General features: G+C 43.7%; 2 protein-coding genes across 23 annotated transcripts in view; both read right to left on the bottom strand.

Annotated features, from left to right (window-relative positions):
• Nucleotides 1-13,219, bottom strand: part of LOC117251800 (sterol 26-hydroxylase, mitochondrial) — a 31,824-nt gene extending 18,605 nt beyond the window's left edge. For 2 of the 22 annotated variants that reach the window (XM_078174314.1, XM_078174322.1), the window contains exons 1-3: nucleotides 6,794-13,215; nucleotides 5,815-5,923; nucleotides 5,308-5,365 (exon numbers count right to left, since the gene is read on the bottom strand). In XM_078174314.1, the coding sequence (XP_078030440.1) occupies nucleotides 5,308-5,365; nucleotides 5,815-5,923; nucleotides 6,794-7,035 (409 nt within the window). In that variant the 5' untranslated portion in view covers nucleotides 7,036-13,215. Of the gene's footprint in view, nucleotides 1-51; nucleotides 4,052-5,289; nucleotides 5,366-5,814; nucleotides 5,924-6,645 lie in introns of those variants that run through there. The other 20 variants (XM_078174326.1, XM_078174327.1, XR_013493259.1 and 17 more) reach the window with 18 other exon arrangements.
• A 3,340-nt stretch (nucleotides 13,220-16,559) lies between these two features.
• bcs1l (BCS1 ubiquinol-cytochrome c reductase complex chaperone) lies at nucleotides 16,560-21,275 on the bottom strand. The gene is made up of 7 exons (XM_033617731.2): nucleotides 20,559-21,275; nucleotides 20,229-20,368; nucleotides 19,910-20,104; nucleotides 19,288-19,351; nucleotides 18,993-19,165; nucleotides 18,707-18,824; nucleotides 16,560-16,977 (listed from the first exon to the last, which is right to left on the bottom strand). Exons 1-7 carry the CDS (start codon nucleotides 20,876-20,878, stop codon nucleotides 16,728-16,730), a joined length of 1,260 nt encoding a protein of 419 aa, XP_033473622.2. The 5' UTR covers nucleotides 20,879-21,275; the 3' UTR covers nucleotides 16,560-16,727.
• Between the last annotated feature and the right edge of the window lie 23 nt (nucleotides 21,276-21,298).

Genomic DNA, 21,298 nt, shown 5'->3' with positions numbered 1-21,298 from the left:
AGCACGTGGGCAAACAAACGGCCAGCGAGGTGAAGCAGCGTGCAGCCATACCTGTCGGACCAGACGACCTCCGACCCGGAAGTGACGCAGAGGCGACGATGGGAGCGCAAAGGAAGAACCAGTGGGAGGACTGCCGCTTTTATACCGGCCCACCTCATTAGCAGCCCCCAGCGGCGCACATTGTAAACAATGACAATAAGCACCTCTATGCTGCTACATCCTACCCCTCCTCCCTGGATCGTCGCCCCGACGATCAACAAATTAAGGCTAACATGGCAAACTAGCTCCAAGGTCTAAACAAAGCAGAGACTGCATTGGACACAGGAGCAGGGGGACTAGCAGCCCGGACATCTCCAGCTGCTCGTGGAAGACGGTGTACATTTGGGTGCTGGCCAGCAGTTTGCCGTGTGGTCCGGCGTGGAGCCATCTGGCTGGAACCAGGACAACCAACTTAATGAGGAGCTAAAGATGTTAAAGCTCCCAAAGGGGGAACCATTAAAGGGCTAGACCGAGAAGAGTCTGGGTCCGCTGACGGCACTGACAGTTGGAATGTGGTCATGGCCGGCCTGGCAGAGGGCAAGGCAGAAGCGGCCACAGAGGGTTGCTGACCAAGAACAAGCAAGTCATACTCAAAGGAGCACTCCTCTTCAGGAGGCGGCCCTTCTACCCGTGGTGAATTATGGGAAGAGGCACGACCAGGCGAGTCCACTCCAAGGATAGCCTTTAGCATGGTACGGCGAACCCGTTTGACTTTGGTTTCGTCATCCACTGGCGCAATGGTGTACACTGAGCCACCCTCCTTAGGTACCCTCAACACTCAATACCTCATGGAGCTCTATCTATCTCGGGTCTTATGGGGCCCCCTTGCACTGAAGTCTCGCAAGAACACCAACTGCCCTTCACTCAATGGCAGATCTCTGACATGCTGGTCATGGGCCCTCTTTCGGCGACCAGCAGCCTGTTGCAAGCGTTCCCTTGTACCTTCAAAAGCCACCTGCAGTCGGGCTTGGTGCTCTTGAACCCACTCATGAACGGACCCACCAACAGGACTCTCAACTCTACCCAACAAGAAATCTATTGGCCGTCTAGGCTCCGAACATTAAGAAAAAGGGAGACTCTCCTGTAGACTGATGGGGAGTTGTGTTGTAGCGATAGAGGACATGGGGCAGACACACATGCCAATCCCTTTTACGGGACACTGGCAGTGTGCGAAGCAAGTTGTGGAGCGTCCGGTTGAACCGCTCACACTGACCATTCCCTTCAGGGTGGTATGGGGTAGTGCGCGATTTTACAATGCCATACAAATTGCATAGCTGTTGGAGGAGAGAGCTTTCAAAATTACGGCCCTGGTCGGAATGCAAGCGAGCGGGGACACCAAACTTATAAAACCACTCTGACACCAAAACCTTGGCCACAGTGGCAGCACGCTGATCCCGGGTAGGGACAGCAACTGTATATTTACTGAAAACATCTGTCAGGACCAAGACGTTCTCTACACCATTCTGGGCAGGCTCTAATGTAGTGTAGTCAATGGCAAGGATTTCATTAGGGCGTGAGGCCAACAAATGTCCCATGAACCCATGAGCCCTTGGGTGGACATCTTTGGCCACTTGACACCTCTCACATGTCTGACACCATCGGGCCACATCAGAAGACATACCAGGCCAGTAACATCGGGACCACAGAAGCGCCAGCGTTCGCTCCACTCCCTGGTGTCCATGCTCTTGGTGAACTTGGGTCAAAACCTCACTAGTCAACACACTAGGCAACAACAGCTGGAACACGGCTTCAGCACCGTCTGGGCGAAACACCTTACGGTACAAGATGCCATCTTTCTCAACCAGACGGTCCCACTGCCGAAGCAGAACAAGCGTGGACGGGGACAGCCAGGCCCGCACCTCACGGCTGGGACGCCGCTTCTGCTTCCAAAGTTCAAGCAATTCCTGTATAACAGGGTCAGCCTGCTGAGAGGCACGAAGCTCAGAGGTGGTGTACTGAGGTATGACTGCAATGGAAGCTTGCATGACCTCAGGCTTCCTCAAACCCAAAGCCTGCTGCAACGGCTTGGGCATGGCAGTACCTGGAAGCATAACCTCTACATCCTGAGGGCCAGGGGGATGTTGACGAGACAGAGCATCCGCATTGGTGTTACTCCTCCCCGACCGGTACTTGATCTCAAAATCAAAAGAGGCTAGCTGGGCTGCCCATCTCTGCTCAGTGGCGGCCAGTTTAGCAGAGGACAAATGACTGAGAGGATTGTTATCAGTATATACAACACACTTATTACCCAGCAAGTACTCTCTAAATTTTGCTGTCATGGCCCACTTAAGGGCCAAGAACTCGAGCTTCATGGAGCTGTAGTTCACCATATTTCTTTCTGTGGGTCTCAAGCCCCGGCTAGCATAGGCTATAGGCCTCACCTTGCCTGCCTGCACCTGAGAAAGAACCGCTCCCAAGCCACCATGGCTTGCATCAACCTCCAGAATGAACGGGAGGGCAAAATTGGCATACGCCAACACTGGCGCGCTGGTGAGCTTAGCCTTCAGTGTTGTAAAGCTCTGCTGGCACTCGTCAGTCCAACACCTGAGAAGCTGTTGCTCGACCTTCTTACCAGTCTTAGCACTACCACAGCCTTATGCAGAGGGGCTGCCAATTTGGCGAATCCCTCCACAAACCGCCGGTAATAACTGGCGAACCCAAGAAAAGAACGCAGCTCCGAGGCAGTAGTGGGAATCAGCCAGTTGGCAACCACTTCAACTTTACTCGGATCTGTGGAAACACCATCGCCAGAAATCACATGGCCCAAGTAGTGCACCTCTTTCTGGAAGAAAGAGCATTTACTGAGCTTGGCTTTAAGGCCCTCCTGTTGAAGCTGGCCTAGCACCACCTTCAGTCTCTCCAAGTGTTGGTCCACAGTGGAGGAAAACACGACAATGTCATCAAGATACAACAGTAAGGATTGACACTGTTGGTCCCCAAAGATACGTTGCATTAACCTCTGGAAGGTGCTGGGTGCATTGCAGAGCCCAAAAGGCATTCTGTTCCACTCAAACAATCCAAAAGGTGTACAAAAGGCGGTCTTTGAGCGGTCTGCCTCAGTAACTGGCACCTGGTTGTAACCACTGGCCAAATCCAGGGTTGAAAACCAGCAAGCACCTGACAACGCATCCAGAGACTCCTCTATGCGTGGCAGAGGAAACGCGTCTTTTCGGGTCTTACTGTTGAGCTGTCTGTAGTCAACACACATGCGTATGCTGCCATCTTTCTTCCGTACCAATACAATGGGAGACGCATAAGGGCTGCTACTCTCCCGAATGACCTGTGATGCAAGCAACTGGTTGATGTGCTCCTTCACAACCTCATATTCTGAGGGTGGGATGCGCCTATAGCGCTGCCTCACTGGAGTATCATCCACCAAAGGAATGTCATGGGAGATGAGGTTTGTACAACCCAGATCACCATTGTGTGCTGAAAAGACAGGAGTATACTGCCTAAGCAACGATCTCACCTGACCCTGTTCCTCAACAGACAACGGAGACAAATCAATGTTCTCTACCTGCTGCTGCACACTAGGGGACGCTGTCTGGGAAGACACGGTGGCCACACTTGGGGGCACTTCCGTGACCCCTGAAGGAAGGCTGACAACATTTACAAAGTCCAGTGTGCCAACAGCAGTGCGAGGATACAATACGACATCAGTGGAGCCAACATTAATGACAGGTATGTAGGCCGTGCCCCCGATTACTCGGACCAAGGCAGGGGAGGCAAGCAAGCCAGCTGGCAAGCCAGTATCCAAAGGTTCAAACAATACTGTGGAGCCTGAATACTGCTCAGAACATGTGGCGGCCACGATTTTCATGATGCCGCCAGGGATCCGCCAGGCCCTCTTACCCCGGACCTTCACCGTCACCGCAGCTCTAAGCTCTAACCAATGAAATGAATGGAGGCGCTCCTGGCCCCAAGGCTCAAGATGCTGGCGGAAAAAGCTCTCAGAAACTGTAGACACCATAGAACCAGTGTCTACCAGACAAGGAACCTTCACTCCACCCATGTCCACATCCAAATGGGGACAAGACGAAATCAACCCAGAAGCATCCAAGTTACGTGAAACAGACTGTGAGCCAGAAGCGGCCCCACCCAAACTGTGGCTCTGCAGTTCGGTGGGCACTAGTTTTCCGGCACCGAAGGGGGGCGAGACTGCCGACCAGGATTAGAAGGGGATCGTGAGGGGAACTGTGAACGAGAATGAACACGCACCCCTTCACACTCCCGTGCAAAATGTCCTAGCTGATTACAACGCCTGCATATTATTGGGCCAGTACGAGGTGGACGACTGTACTGATGGGAGTTCTGCAGCTGAGCAATGCTACCCATGAGCTGATTAAGCTGCTCTTGCTGACGCTTCAACATCTCCCTCATTTCACTCATCTCGGACACTGACGACAGCAGGGCAGCAGCCTGAGGGCCACCTTGAACACCATACTGGACACCATACACTGAGGGGACAGATTGACTACGACCCCTCACACCACCAGGCAAACCTTCATGTTCCCACCGGATCGCCTCCGCTCTAACCTCAAGCAAAGTGCAGTTAGGCTGCCGGCGCACCAACTGCTTCAACTCGCGGCGCAAGGAACTATTCAAGACGTGCTCAACAAACTGGTCTCTCAAAAGGGCTTCAGCATTTGGCATGTCAGCAGGGGCGCGCTGCTTCACTTTCTCCATGAGGCCCATCAAAGCAAGGGAAAACTCCTGAAGAGTCTCTCCCTCTTGCTGCCTCCTGGAGAAGAAAGCCTCCTGCAGTGCAACATAAGACTCTGAACACCCATACAGCTCCTGCAAAATGGTAAGTATTCTAGCAGGGTCCTCTCTCTGCGGCAGAGCGATACTTAATCTCATCTCTGGCTTCTCCCTCTAGATGGTCAAATAGGAAAAACGCCTGGTCGGACTGGGATAAACGCCGGGCCCTCATACTCGCCTGCACCTCCTCCATCCACTCACTCAACCCTATACCTGTCCTTCCCCTAAAGGTGGGACACTTCCTATCTCTGGGCACAAAAATCAGTCTCTCCGAAACAGGGAGACTAGAAGTGGGAGGGGCAATAGGTTGTGCCGAAGAGGTAGATGGTAAAACACTAGGGCCAGCCTGTCCCTGTCGCAACCGCTCATTATCAGCCTTTAACTGTGCAATCAATTCTCTAAGTTCCTGTATTTCTTCCTCCATAATTAACACAAACTCACTGTCCTACAAGTAGTTACTATGGTGCGACAGCACCACAAGGGCCAAACCTGTAGTAGACACCTCACCAAAACTCTCAGAAGATCTGCCAGGAATCGCTGCTGCCTTGTCTCCAAGTTCTCCAATCTGCATACAAAGAACAACAAAATTAGGGCACACAATAAAACAACAAGATGAAATCAGCAGCAACAACACAAAAAAAGGAACACACGTCTCAGCCGTTCAAGAGAGTGATCCTGCCGGCAACGCCAAGTTTTGTGGCGAGGTGGAGGTGAAAGGATATAAAGCCAATACTGTTACCAAGAAAAGGGCTCGACAACACCACCCTGGGAATTTCACCCAGGGAATTACTTCTTCAATACAAGACACACAGGTTCGGTTACTCAAAGGGGCATGAGACGTAGTTCCAAGTTTTAAAAAAAAAAATACACTTTATTAAACAATCATTTTTCTTTTAAAAAAAACGTTCACACAGGGAGGGGGAAAGAACCTAATCAGGGCTGAGGCCTAGTGAGTGGACAAGGACTAGTGAAGGGGAAGGATCCACCAAAAAAAGAGAAACCAACTTAAATCACCAGGCACACGTGGCAGACACACTCAGTGAAGCAACCCACTCCCAGGAACACAGCGGACAAGACGGAAGGATGGATACCACCACCAAACACCAGCACCGCCACCACCGGCCTCCAGCAATTGAAAAGGAGAATGATAAAACAAATTAGTGGGGTTGCAATGAAACAAACAAAATCAATAAATCAAAATTTTACAAAAATTGTAATTAATGGGCAGATCACAAGTCTAAACTTAACAAAATGTAACAACTAATAACTGCCCAATTGAAATACTCAAATATAGACAAAGCAAAAAAGAAATTAAGGCTAAAGAAAACAAACCCCAAACAATTATCCAATTACATATACAAAATCTCTCAAATTAACCTAATTAACAAATAAATTATACAAACAAACAAAATCAGGTTCAACCCAAACAATATAAAAATAAACAAGCTAATAGAATATATCCCACACTCTCACACACTCATTCACTCAAAATGCGGGGGACCAAACCCCGGTTAAAAATAATGTCTCAGCCCGCGACGGGCGGACGAGCAACCGTCCTGCTCCGGACGTGAAACAGCAACAGTGCCTATGGCGGAAGCAGAGCTGCGGAGCGGCCTACAGGGCCGCAGCGTGCCACCGTGCCGTGACGACAAGCAGCAGCAGAGACAAACGGCAGACGTGATGGAGGCAAGCCGGAGACACAACAGGAGACAAAGCAGCAGCGGAGACAAAGCAGCAGCGGCCCGATAAGCTGGCTACAGTTAGCACCTAACCAAGAAAAATGCTATTAGCATGGCTAAATACACTGAACATGATGCGGTGCGTGCTACAATACACATAACATACCTTTTCAGCAGCGCGGGCACACACACACTCACACGAGAGGAGGGAGGGGGAGAGAGGGCTCCATGCAGCCACCAGCGTTTACCTGCGACCACACTAGCATTAGCCACCTGATAGCATCAACTATACTACAAAGAGAGAGGACACTTACCACAGCCAACAAACGCAGCAGCGCATACAGGGGGGCCAGAGCAACACACAGACAGTCGCCCTACAACACAACACCAATACCTTAAGCACGTGGGCAAACAAACGGCCAGCGAGGTGAAGCAGCGTGCAGCCATACCTGTCGGACCAGACGACCTCCGACCCGGAAGTGACGCAGAGGCGACGATGGGAGCGCAAAGGAAGAACCAGTGGGAGGACTGCCGCTTTTATACCGGCCCACCTCATTAGCAGCCCCCAGCGGCGCACATTGTAAACAATGACAATAAGCACCTCTATGCTGCTACACTAAGATCTAAAATATTCTCCACCAAGTCCAAAAACATTGTTGATTTGTCAGTTTCATAACAAATCCTTAAAAGCCATGTTACACAGCACACCACATTCCCTGCTTTGGAGCTACAAAAGCCCCACATGAAAACATTTATCCCATAACAGTAATCGATTACGATACAACCATTATAAAATAATGACAAATCTGGCAAATATCTAGCAAATCAACTCAACCGCAATATAGAAAAATCACTCATCTCAACAGGAAACATCACCAATGATCAACAAACTGTAAATAACGTCTTCAAACAATGCTATACTGATCTATACAATAACAACAAGGCAAAAAACTCAGCAAATAGAAAATTTTAGAGATGGCATTACATTATCCACATTAGCAAAAGACCATGCAGACATTTTAGACTGACCATTAACACCCATATAATACAAAAAGGCAGTACAAAAAATGTCAGATTCCCCACAGAATTTTTTTTTCATAGATATTTTTATTACAATTAAATGGCCAACAATGGCCACGGGAGTTACACATCTTACTGAAATCTTTGACATAAGATACATAGCCCACTACCTACTAGGAAAAATAATATCTTACAGGTGTACAGGTATAAGGTGGGAGGTGTCATAGCACCTATATAAACATATGCACATATAGGAGCGCTCAGTCCATTATAATTGACAGTGATGCAACAACCAACAGTCTTGAGAGAAATAAATGAAAAAAGGATGCATGCTTTCAAAAATTAAAGTATTTAAAATTTCTAACATATTTCATAAGACAAAATATGAGTAATAAATAAATGACCATTGATCACCAAGCAAGTAGAAATCTGACCCTATGACCCAAAGATGTCATTTTGCCAATTATAAGTGTTGCAGTCAATCATTCCCTAAGATAATTGTAGGTTCCATATGAATAATTTGAGTATTTCATAGTAATTTAAGTTCATAATTGATTATATTTTGGATTTAATGTTAGATTCATGATTTAATTGCCTTTAAAAATGTTAATTTAAGTCATAATTATTATTTAGTTAATATTTGCACTAATATTGTAACACACAAACATTGGTATTTCATTTTATAATGTCGTTAATAGTTCCCATGTGGTAGATAAAAATAGGAGCCTGTAGCTTTAAGAAGGTTCGAGCTTATTGAGGCACGGTGTTTAGAAGCTAAGCTAGTGAATGACTTGAGAGGGAGAGGAGCTCACGGTTTTCTGACCGTGTTCACACCGTGTTTGAGATTTGTTAGGACCGTGTCCAGGCGAGTAGACAAGATACATGCAGTTTACCTTATCTGTGGATTTTGTATGCCTTTTTTTGGGGGGGTATTTTTGTCGAATAAATCTGAAAGACAATCTACTGTGGAGAACTCACTTTTTAGAGAACACGTGTCAGCCATAAGCTCAAGTGGAACTTGGGTAGGTTTTATTGGAAATCCTACAATAATATTTGTGAGTCTTTTACCAGCATATCTAAAGAAGGGGGTCCAAGTCTTAAAGAAAACTGCCGTTTTACATTTGAATCTGTATGTTAAATATTCCATTGGTATTAACTCAAATATCAGTTTATGCCATCCTATAATTGTAGGAGGTGTATTATCAATCCATTTAAACAATATATTTTTCCGTGCAGCAAATGTAAGAATATTGAACAGCCTTCTTTGATCGGAGCATTTAATCTGGAGGCTAGGTAAGCCAAGGAGCAGAACCTCAGGCCCAGGTTTAAGGTGGACATCAAAAATCAAATTGAGTTTATCAATAATTTCACTCCAGTACCCTTCAACGCATGAACAAACACAGTGCGTATAACTCCCCACCTCCACATGACACTTCAAGCACATTTCTGTCAAACTTGGGTTCATCTTATGTCTCAGCCGAGGGGTAACCTGTAAGCGATGCAATATCCTAAACTGGCTCTCTCTGGTTCTGTTACATATAGAGATCTCCTTTGCTAATTGCCAAATTTCTGCCCATGTTGTTTCATCCATTGTGAGATCAAGATCATTATTCCACACCTGTCGCAGATAGTCTGTGGTCATATCACTAGCAAGATTAAGTTCAGCATACCCCTGGCCAAGGACTGATTTCTTGCCTCTATTGAGAAGTAAGCGTTCTATTTTCGAAGTCTTGCAGTCAAAGACATGGCTGCTTTGATCCTGGATAAAGCTACGAATTTGGAAAAATCTGAAGCAGTTACTGGGGGGTAGGTCATACTTCTTTTCGATTTCTGTGAATGGGAGCATCACTCCTTTATGAAATAAATGCCCCAGTGTTAAAATCCCTCTATCTCTCCAGATGTTAAACCCACCGTCTGGGCAAGCTGGGGCAAAATCAATGTTACAGTATACGGGAGCTAGAGGAGACAGTGTATTTGTATGACCTTCCAGCTTTCTTATTGCTTGCCAGGCTTGCAGACTTGTTTTAATTATGACATTATTAACCATAACTCTCTTAATTTTCTTTAAGTGTAGGGCAAATAACTCCCCACAGAATTTTAAAAACACTGTAGGCAAACATCATCACCAAAATGGCAAATAAGATTAAAAAAAAAAGTCCAGCCCATGCAAAGCACTTGCAACCCGACTTGAATTAGTTATCCCATCCCTCATTCACCCAGATCAAACAGGATTTATTAAAGGCAGACATTCATCAAATAACACATGCAGTCTCTTCAACTTGATTAGTATAGTCCAACAAAACAACTGTAACACTATCATCCTCTCACTAGATGCCGAGAAAGCATTTGACAAAGTAAATTGGACATTCCTCATAAAAACCTTGAAAAGAAATTGGTTTTGGAGAGTCTTTTATTCAATGGATCACAACATTCTACAAAACTCCAAGTGCCATAATTTTGATTAAAGGGGCAATAAGCGAAATCGTTTCACCGCTAGGTTCGCTGTTGTGCACTGCCTGTAGAGCAAAACAAAGTGTGTCATGAGCCACTCCTCCCTCTGCCTTTGCTCTCCAACAACCCCCCCGCTCGCCTCGTCTGTGCCGGCGAGTACCGCAGCACCTCCACAGACTATCACATCCAGACAGTCCCGGTGTTTCTTCCGCAAGCTCCACTTCGCTCAGCTGCCCGATATACCCGCTGCTTCTTCCCACATTAACCTGAATAACAAACCAGGGCTTGGTGCTCCGGTTGGATCCATACGTAGAGCCACTAGCTGGGAAGCTAGCGGAGGCTAACTGGGTGTGTTAGTAGCTGACTGAAGTGGAGCCTGAGGAGGAAGCACCGGTTAGCCTCGCTTTCACTGTAGGCAGATTCACTCACCACAGGGGTGAGGAAATAAAACCTAAACAGCCAACTTAGTTTAGCAGTTAGCAATGTCTTTCACTCACTCTCGGTCTCTGCTGTGTTTAGCTATTTCCCTGCTTTCCTGTTAGCATTAGCACTTACTCGGCTGCCACACTAACGCTCCAACTGAGCCGGGAGCCGGGCTCACGCTTCTCCGCCAGGCTCAGTGAGTCGGAGCCGAGAAGCGTGGGGACATTAGCGTTAGTCGGCTGCTATGCTAACGTTCCGGGAGCCTGCTTCTCGGCTCCGGCGAGCTCTGGCGTGGGGACATTAGCCTGCACTAGTCGACTGCTATGCTAATGTTCCGGGAGCCTGCTTCTCGGCTCCGGCGAGCTCTGGCGTGGGGACATTAGCCTTAGCACTAGTCGGCTGCTATGCTAACGTTCCAACTCTTCACCGCGAGCCCGTGAGCCTGGCGGGCACATGAACGCGCAGCCGTACCGGCTTGTAAACAATGGGCTGGAGATCAACACAGAGAGAGGGTGTGTGAGGTCATGCTATACTCCAGATGAAATTACACCTCTAGTTCTTCACATAGCAATTTTTTAATTCCTTCAATCTAGAAATGATGAATTTCGCTTATTGCCCCTTTAACAACCGTATTTTACAAAGTTTCACACTCCACAGAAGCACCAGACAAGGATGTCCGCTCTCACCCTCACTGTTTGCACTCTCCGTTGAATCATTAGCAGCAGCAATACGTAAAAACAATAACATTACAGGCATCCACACCAATAACATAACACATAAAATTAGCTTATATGTAGATGATGTACTCCTATTCCTGCAAAATCCAAATAAGTCAATGCAAGAACTTGCAAAATCATCAACACATACTTCAACATCTTTGATTATATAATAAACTGGAATAAATTTACTGTCCTGCCAATATCTTCCGAGGGCTCTCATCCCACATCCCCCACCTACAGTACCATTTACTACTGGCAACATCACATATTTAGGTATAGAATTCTCCACCAAGCTGAGTTGATCCACCTTAACTTCACCCCACTACTAAAAACAAGTACAAGATGATTTAAACCAATAATGACACTGCGACTATCTATCATAGGATGTATAGCTACAGTAAAAATGATGATATTACCAAAAATAAATTACTTATTCGTAATGATCCCAACCCAACCCACAGCAAAATGGTTCAATACACTGGACACACGAATAATACACCTCATCCATGCAACTTATCACCACCATCCATGGATCAACACAGAGCAAACTGAAGGCCAAGAAATAGCAATCACATAACATACCAACAGCTTATTGACATGTATGGCATTGAGATACAACAATACTTACAATATATCCAATTAAAACACTCGGTCAAGAAGAAGTAGATATCACACTTTGAACAACAACTACGACTACTGGATAGCATAAATAAAATTACAAAATCAAACAAACCGCTCTCAAAACTGTATAATCTAATAAACTCCACAGACTCTACTGTAGCACCCCACATTCCAATAGACAAGTGGAAAAAAAGACCTCAATATTCAGATGACCACTTCTGGAATAAAATCTGTAATAACACCTTTAGCATGTCCAAAAATACCAAAATAAAGCTAAACAATACAAAGTCATCCACAGAACACGGATCACACAGCACAAGAGGCACATAATGGGATTTGCTGCATCAGACATATGCACTCAATGTACACTCAATACAAATGACAACCACCTCCAATACAACGTTTCTGGGAAGAAGTTACCACCACATTATCTCTACTCCTTGGCTGTAATATTCTGCTGTTTCCTTCAAAAAAAAAAAAAAAAAATAGTAATAATGATGACAATAATGGCACAACCTGAAAAACATCTCCTCCCTAACTGTCAGGAAGTGGGTAAAAATTAGGCTCTACCTTTCAACCTGGACCAAGACCTTGGACAAAAACTTCAAGAGGGAAAAAGTCTCACACCTCAGATTATGATCTAACTACGTCTTTTCCCGAAAACATACTGACAAATTATTAATCCAGGCAAGTGTGTTATTTTGTTAATTAACTTTAGCACTGTTGATCATTGTCCTCAACTTATTAGCAATAACTAAAATAAAGCAACGTATGGTTGCACACTATTGCAGAAAATGCTGTTTTTCTGTCAACATATTTTAGCAAGCATATAACAGATCAACCATAATTCAATAATGCCATATTATCTTGTGTGATTACGTAGACAGTTACTAACAGGTCCAAGTAAGCTTTCTTTCCTTTGTTATCCTGGCACTACTGTATTAGAGTCCAGACCAGCCTCCACATTAAAGTGCACAAGATTAGCCTGCCTGTTGTCCCACAGTGCAAGTTTCTAATCAATATAGACTGGTGCAAAGGTGATTCATCCAGCTATTAACTGTCTTCCTAAAGCCTTCCCCACTGCCTTCTCACTAGCACCTTTAGAGGCTTGAAGATGAAAATACTAGATGAGAACACAGCTCCCCTCTAAAATATAACAGTTGTTTTTGGTTGCTGGCAATTACTTAGGCTGCAAGTATACTTTTGCTGTTAGGGAAATGTCAATTTTTGAGTCTAGACCAACCCATGAGAGCCTATGTCTCTCTCTGGGCCTGACTTGGCTGCACACAATCTGTAAATTTACTGAGGAGAGGCTACGTGATTAAGAAACCCTTAAATCAATTGTAATAAACACAGAAAACTTTTACTTCAACTACAGATGAATTGAAGTATGCAGAAGCTTACAGCAATAAAACAGTAATATCAATCAGGTGTAATAAGTGCAATCAAAACAGAATTAATCAGAGACAATCAGTCAATTCTTTCCCTGTCTTTAGCCAATTGCTCTTTTACTCACGACCTCTTTGGATTTCAAAGAACAAGGCCAAAAGTCTCAAAAATTGGGAACAGCAGTTCACTCAGTGAATCATCAGGTCCTGGTTCATTTCAGACCATGGCAACAAGTGTCCCCCAGCAACTGATCAGGCCATCTGCACTGCTCCAAAAGTTCATACACCTTTTTCTCTAATCCTATATAGTCATCCTCCATCAGATCTCCTCCCTTACCGCCCCTAAATGGATATGCTACATTAGATCATTGGAAAGCATTTGGCTAGCATGAGTAGAGTCACAGATGACATGATAACCTTTGCTATGGTAAACAACTTCTACCTGTCAGGAACTTTATGTTCTTTTTCTGAAAGGTCTGTACTTTAGGTCATATCCCCAAACAACCCTGGTCATGAACTGATTTGCTGAGCTTTACTGATCTGTTCATCAAACCATCTATTTTAACTCAGATGGGTCATTCCACGAGATCGATGCCTTTTCAATCCTGAAAACTTTAAATTTAAATTTAATTTCCACTTTTTAAGTAGCCAGGGATTAAAGACAGTTTAAAGTAACAGGAATTTTAAATCCTCTCATTGACCCGAGTATTACTGTATCTAATATTCCTAATTAGACATATGTAACAGATGGCACATATATGAGCAGTACTTTACTCCCTGTTTTCATTGAGATTATTTTGAGAAGTGGATATTCAGATTACCAAGTGCACCCTAATTTTATTTTACCCTTTACCCTATTAAGAAAAAAGATATATATTTTTAAAGAGACATATTGAAAGAATGGCCCTGTCCAAAATATTATAGTTTTAGTTATAATAGTAAGAGTTGAAAGTCTATTTTAATAGTTATTTCTTACATTGTTATGAAATTAATGACAACAACAGGATTGATAGAGTAACGGATGACACACATTCTACTGCCTACACTGCACAATTGTCTACACACTACTACGAGCTTTTACCTCCCAAGTGCCATGGTGCCCTTTTAAGAGAATGCTGTATGATGTATTGTTGTGTATTTATGTGTTATGCGTTTTTGTTGTTTGTTGATATTTTTGTAGAAACAGGCAATGTGCACAGCACTTAAGTCAAAGACAAATTTCCTCACAGGGACAATAAAGTATATCGTATTGTATGGTATCATTAGTTACAGAATATTGTTTTGCACTTGCTTGGTATTGTTGTATATCATAGAAAAACACATTGAGTCATGTTTTAAGTGATATTGATTTAGATGGAACAGCATTTCATTCATTTAACACTCTAACGACTAGTAAAAATGTTTTTGTAGCAGTTAAACATGACTTGGAACAGCCAGACCATACAAATTCATCACATATCAAAGGCCTCATTTTCACAGTAAAAGAGACAACCAATTTCATCATGGATATATGCTCAATAATACTTACATGATGACCTTTAAAAATGTTTTAATTTTATTAGGCTAACCTTAAAAGACAGTAAAAGTAGTGTAAACACTGATCTGTGTCATCCCTGTTACTCACATGTCAAATCCTGTTAGTCTAAAAAGGTAACAGGGTTGACCATTTCAAGCTAATTTTCTTATTGCTAGCTAAAACAAATGTTAGCTAACTTCTCCTGTGGTGGTTCCTCTTCTCCAATGGGCCCTGGCTCAGCCTTGCGTGGTGACAGGTTACTTATCTGTGACATGCCGGTCAGATTATGGCTAATCAGCTCCGGTTCTTCCTCCTCTTTTTCTTCTTCCGGAGACTTCTGGTGGTAGAATGGGCTTGTTGTGGTTCTTCCTTTTTATTAGGTTCTTCTGCTGCTTTTGTTTTGCACATTTTGTGTTTGTGATTCAACAAGGCTATTATCTGGCCTTTTTCTCTTCTGGATGCTTTGACCCCTCCTACATGGCTTTCTGGATTTAGCATCTGATGTCTGTTTTTCGAGCCACTTTGAAACCCTCTAGCCTAGTTTGCATAATACACTGAGTATGTAATTATACTATTGTTTCATTAGCGTCATCTGAGTGTACTGTACAATTACACTTTGTGGATTAACTTTAGTAGACCATTAGCATTAGCCCTAAAACCATGTCCCTTCGCTGACCCTAGGCCGACATGTTTTCAGAAATACAGCATAATTACCAATTACCTTGGAACTCTTGACTTTAAGGACATTTAAACAAATGAACTTGCCTTGCAATGTGGTTACAGCAATTTTCAGACACACATTGTTGATTGTATAGAGTTCTCATAAGTCAATGAGCGTGTCTTTTGTTTGATGGTATCTCCTTCCCGGTTTCTCCTCGGCCTATGTACTCTGCACACAGTGGAGAACCATGCTATCTTCCTACCCTGTTCCACCTATGCAAGTTACTGGCGCACCACATGGTGGCTTGGATCTTTTACCCAGTCCATCACCTCACCTGTGATCCTTGGCTCTGGAATGTCCTTTTGCCCCCTCCAGTCAACGCTGGCTGGGTCCTTATTTCTGCCATACTGAGAAATTAAGAAGTTCACTTACTGAGCCTCCTGGAACTTGATTGTATCGTCAGTAGTCAGATTAGTCAGATTGGATGTGGATGTGTTATTGGTTCTCATGACCCACGATTGGAACCCCCGTAGGTTGGCCTCCGTGTTGGGGGACTTTTAAGTCTGTCTCTCCTGTCCATGGATCTCGTAAGTTACCACTTTGGGGTTTTGGGTGAGGGAAGATTGTTGACCTTTGGCCTGTTCTGCTAGAGAACGCTACATGTCTTGCTTTTCTAAAGCAGTTGAACTGGCAGTTCATGTAATAAAGATGAGAGCAGTTGAAATGTCTTACAAAGAATAAGGTGAACACAGTTGAAATGCTATTTGTTTTAAAAGCCCTGCAAGCAGTTGAACAATTTAAAAAAACAGTTTTGACGATACACAGTATGTTGCAGTTGTATTTGACTATATAATTAAAGTAATGAAAAATAAGCTGTTGTTTTGTGTTCACACCAACCATTCACAGCATCAGAAAACATTAACACTCTCATTTAGTTGTTGTCACACATCAGCCTGCACATCCAAGGCCTACCAATAAATTTAGGTCTTGTAGCAGGACTTTGTCCTGTGTTGGGTGATGCTGTTTGTTGACATGTGGATTACATACTGTCCCTTTAAACCTGGCATGTGGACAATAGCCATGGTCTGGTGATTGCAGATGAGATTTACATCAAAATCTGTTTGTTTTTTTTCAGGATCAATGAAGTTCTCTAAACAAACTTTCATGCTGCCCATTGAGCAGCTCCATTCAAACAGCTTGGGCTTCAGTCTCTTGTTCCATGCCACTGCATGATAGTCCAAGATGGAGAGTATGTGTGATTTACATGAAGTAATGCAATTAACAGAAATGTGTTTATTTGGTATCAATCATATACTGCACATACAGTCTATGACATCAATGCACATCTGTCTTATTAATACCATAACTTCAACTGGAAATGTAAAAACAATGTTTCTCATGTTTCTCTTTATTCAGTAATGAGTCTCTAGTAACCCTGCAGTCCTGGCATTATTTCATTTGGGCAACATTGTCTATAGATCCTGCAGGGTCGTTTTTGTGCAGCAGGAAGTGTCCTTGCACCTGGGCAGCACTGATCTCAGAGTGGACGGCCAACGCTTGCTCTGCAAACCGCTCTCCTTCAGGGGGAGGCTCGTCTGGGTAGAACCGCCGGAACATCTGCGTAAGCTGTTGGTGTGTGCAATGCCCAATGTACTGCTTCAGATCAACACGGCCAGGTCGGATCAGTGCTGCATCTAACCTGTGTGTAGAGATCACAAGCAAAACTGAAAATTAATGTCACTGAAAATACTCCTACAAGTATGTAAAACTCACCAGTGAAATGTGAAACAACACTTTTAGGTCGCCATGATATAGGTTGTAATGTCCATTTTAAAAGGTATTAATGTAACTGTGTAATTGTTATAGTTTTAATTAGTTAATACATACAATATTAGTTTTAATATCTGAAAGCTGCATTACCTGATATTTCAGCCACTACTAGGCAGCATGGCAAGCTCAATACACAACACTGACATATTATCACCTTATAAAGCGGTTATGACAAATGTGTTAGCTTACTGTTGCTTGTTTGTACAATAAACAGGCACATAGCAACATTAGCCTTCACATAAGTCCAATATTTAGTTTCTATTTTGGTTCTATTATAGCCTCGATCAGTTCCTGAAAAAAAAATATCTGTCTTTAACTGCTAAATGCGCCACTGTGTTCTCCAGCTGGTCACTAACTTTATCTGTCTCTGTCTCCAGTCAGAGCAGTGTCTGTGGGCTAAAACAAACAAATAAAACAAGGTCCAAAAATAGACCAAAACACTCTGTAGAGCTGAGGGGAACTGTAGAGTCTGTTGATAGCTTTCTACAGGTTCAGAGGTATCTTTCACATTACACAAAATTATTTAATTAAAGGTCCGGTGTGTAGGATTTAGGGGGATATATTGGCAGAAATGGAATACAATATTTATGAACATATTTTAATTAGTTTATAATCACTTAAAACTAAGAATCATTGTGTTTTTGATACCTTTAAATGAGCCCTTTACATCTACATAAGGAGCAGGTCCTCTACCATCGAGTCCACCATGTTGTTTTTACAGTAGCCCAGAACGGACAAATCAAACACTGACTCTGGATGGGACCATTAACATTTTCATGTTTTCGCACCAGCCACCGTAGTTCTCCAACACACTTGGCACACGAGAGAAAGTTTCAGATGAATGAAAATGAATGGATTACAGATAAAGAACGGTGGTTGTCTGCCAGAAGCTGTCATGAACAAGTTTTAAGCCACGTTTTTATGATTCACTTTTTAGATCTTGGCCGTTTTCAACTATATGATTTAACTGGATGAGGGATTTAGTCATCAGAAGTCTGGCTCTGAAGTTATCAGAGAAACAAGCTGAGCAAACATTGGCGGCATCTGGGCTCCAGCCCCTGTTGTGCAGAATAGTGTTGGAGAAACACCCATTTTTAACATGAGACTGCTTTATTCAGTGTTTTATACTGGTTTAAATCATCAGATCTGTTTGTTTAGGAGAAGAGGAGACCTTTATACATAATTTGGTTCTCTGGAAAAACCCTCCAAACATCTGGATCGTAGGCTATCAGAGAAAAAAAATGTGAGCACACATTAGCAGGAGCTGGGCTGGCAGCCCCTCCACAATGAGCCAAACAGCTTTGGGAAACACAGCACGAGGAACTGCTTTATTTAGTGTTTTACCGGCTTTAATCACATGGTCCATCTGTTTTGGAGAGGAGGTGCAGAGAATAGAAAAAAAAACTCCTGAATGATGAAAACTGAAGGCATCCAAATCGGGAGAGACTGATAATTCTCTGGTATATGATTTTATTTTTTGCTACAGTTTTTATTTAAGTTTAAGGTGTTTTCTATGTTTAAGGTTTTTTTTTTTTTTTTGGCTTGGACAACAATAAATGTCATAAGTACTGTGTTTACAAATTCTCTTCCAACAGTACCTGTCAATGAAGTTGGTGGTCATGAAAACTATTCTGGCCTCAGATGAAGCCACTCCATCCAGAGAATTAAGCAGGCCACTAAAGGTCAGTCTTCCCATTCCCTGGTAGGCCAGAGGGTCTGAGAGGCAAAGACAAAAGGCATTCAAAAGTCAATGAAACACAAAGACAGAGTGTCTGAGCACTCACAGTAGTCACTTCTAGGTAACAGCCCAATTTTAAAAGACAGCTTCTTCTTCATGTTTCCGACAACAAAATCCAAAACCCCTGGTCCTTCCCTGCTACTTACTCTCTGTGGGGAGCAGCTCGCGGCTGACAAAGGCTGCATCTACATCTTCCAGCAGTATGATGCTTTGCTGTGGTGCTACACTCAGGAGGTGGTTCAGACGGTCATCTGAAAGACTTCTGTCACTCAGACTCATCAGACAGATGCTGTAGCCCAGCTCGCCTGCCAGTGCCATGCTGGAGTATAATGAGGCACAAAGATGTTGGTGAAATATCACCCAAGTACTGGACACCCACCCTTTCTTTCAATCACACTGACTCTAAAAACAGGAAGGGTAAGAATTCCAAAGCACACTCACATAAAGCTGCTTTTCCCACACCCCGGGGGGCCATACAGCAGATATCCTCGTCTGTAGGGGATGCCTGGGTAGAAAAAAAAGTATCATCATACAGAATAACTGTACATTCTAACACAGTAAAAAATGCTATTAGGAACATTCCCATTGTTTTACACTTTTGAAATTTTAACTACAAATCATACATGTTACATAATTGCCATTTTCCAAGCATACTACCATACCATTCATAAAAATCTGATTTAAGATTTTTATTTTCTGTGTTAAATATTCATGCTTTTGTTTATTTTATTTTTAAGTATGATAACTGCATATAAGCAAGGAAACAATAAAATAAAAAATATTTACAATCTAAAAAATTCTTTATAGTTTCCTTGATTGAAAGCAGGAACTGTTTTGAAAATTCTGCTGAGCTGATGCCATGTTGGCACATTCACTGCCAAACTGTCAGGGAATGCGCCAACAAGAAAGACTTAATGGACACTGCTGGCAGGCATAACTTGTCACGACAATGACTGTCATGATACAAAAACATTAATTATATAACCAAGTAATAAAACATGTTTTCCATATGCATGAGTGAATGAATAAGTTTGAGCCCTTGGCTAACACCTGGGCGTTCTACCTCTGTCTGTGTACCACTTGGGATTTCCGATGAACTCCTTCACATCATCGACGATCCTTTCAGTCACACCCACATCCAGGACCACCGAGCTGAGGGGTCTGCGTCGCCTGGGAAATCCAAAGGGCCTCCACTCAGCACCCATGGCTGTGTACATTACTGTTCGTCCCTCTTCCTGCTTCAGGGCCAGTTCTCTTGCTGCAAAACATGATTGACAACTGCACTAAAATACCTCTAACGATAAAGGTAAAGATAGACAACACAAGTCAAGTGTATTGCAGTTCTCATATGGTATATACTAAAGACCTGCGTAAACCTTTACCTTCTTGTAAGATATTAAAGAAAATTTGTCTGTCTCTGCCTAAAGCAGTGAAGGTAACAGACTCCCAGGGGGTTCCAGTGTGCAGATCCACCATCTGCTTCTCTCTGGTCCTCTCCACCCTGATCCACTTTCTCCCATACCTGCAAACCACAATAGATAACAGTGTCAGAGGATGTACTGTTGACAGAGAATGGTATTTGTCAGATTAATAAATGTATGTATTATCTCTGTGTTTTTATGCCATACAAACTGGTGTGCAGCTTTTGAAAAATGGGTTGTCAGTGTCATTATATTGGTACCATGCAAGTATATTTAGAGAACTCTTCTGACCAGATGATGTGGTTCCCAGGACTTGGGTGGAAGTCAAACTGCGTGTGAACCCGCCCACTCTCATGTGCAAGGTAGGAGGTCTCCACGCTCAGGTGCTGAGTGTGCCTGGCATGCTTGGTAATCCAGCTCAGCAGCCAGTGGTAGCTCTTATCCCTGCTGGGGACCTCTAGAGTGATCATGTAGTGCCTGCGGAAGAAGACCATTCCCACCTGGGCACCTTTCCTGGCCACCGCCAACGCTGTCCCAACCCCAACCAGTCCAAACCCAGCCCCAAAGTATGGGTTGTCCTTCAGGCCATCCAGAAAGTCTGACAGGGGCATGTTGCTGCTATCTGATTCTGCACAAACCCAGTGGAATCAGACTATATATTTGTAATTACACTTTGCAGGAGCACAGACCTACAGACAAAGTAGAAACTCATCTGATCTGTGTGACAGTCCAGACTGTGTTGAGTATATCTATCAGTAGCTGGAGGACCTGCTGCCAAGCTGCTTGAAATCTCTAACAGTTGGAGCTAGTTTCTAATGATACATCTTGTCATGTTAAATAATTCCGCTGACTTGCCTTCTTTGTCTCCGTCTCATACCGCTATCTTGGTGGCTATCATTTCCAGTGCACACCGTGTTCATGTTCAGCTAAAATCCTCATGCTGCATTGTATTAATATGTTAGCGACCTCTACTACACTTCCTGTGTTTGGCAAATATAGTTCCGACTGTTCGCCAGCCCTCAAACATTCGT

Source organism: Epinephelus lanceolatus, chromosome 14, assembly GCF_041903045.1.
Source record: "Epinephelus lanceolatus isolate andai-2023 chromosome 14, ASM4190304v1, whole genome shotgun sequence".
Taxonomy (NCBI): domain Eukaryota; kingdom Metazoa; phylum Chordata; class Actinopteri; order Perciformes; family Serranidae; genus Epinephelus; species Epinephelus lanceolatus.
The sequence above is the reverse complement of the archived record's forward strand: the minus strand, read 5'-3'. Positions and strand labels throughout refer to the sequence as shown.

What these genes read in the sequence shown, in the direction of transcription:
- bcs1l (XM_033617731.2), bottom strand. Translation starts at nt 20,878, where the DNA reads ATGCCCCTGTCAGACTTTCTGGATGGCCTGAAGGACAACCCATACTTT. An exon ending in CTTTAATATCTTACAAGAAG is followed by an intron (nt 20,105 to 20,228) that starts GTAAAGGTTTAC and finishes CATGTTTTGCAG; the next exon opens with CAAGAGAACTGGCCCTGAAG. An exon ending in CGAGCTGCTCCCCACAGAGA is followed by an intron (nt 18,825 to 18,992) that starts GTAAGTAGCAGG and finishes TTTGCCTCTCAG; the next exon opens with ACCCTCTGGCCTACCAGGGA.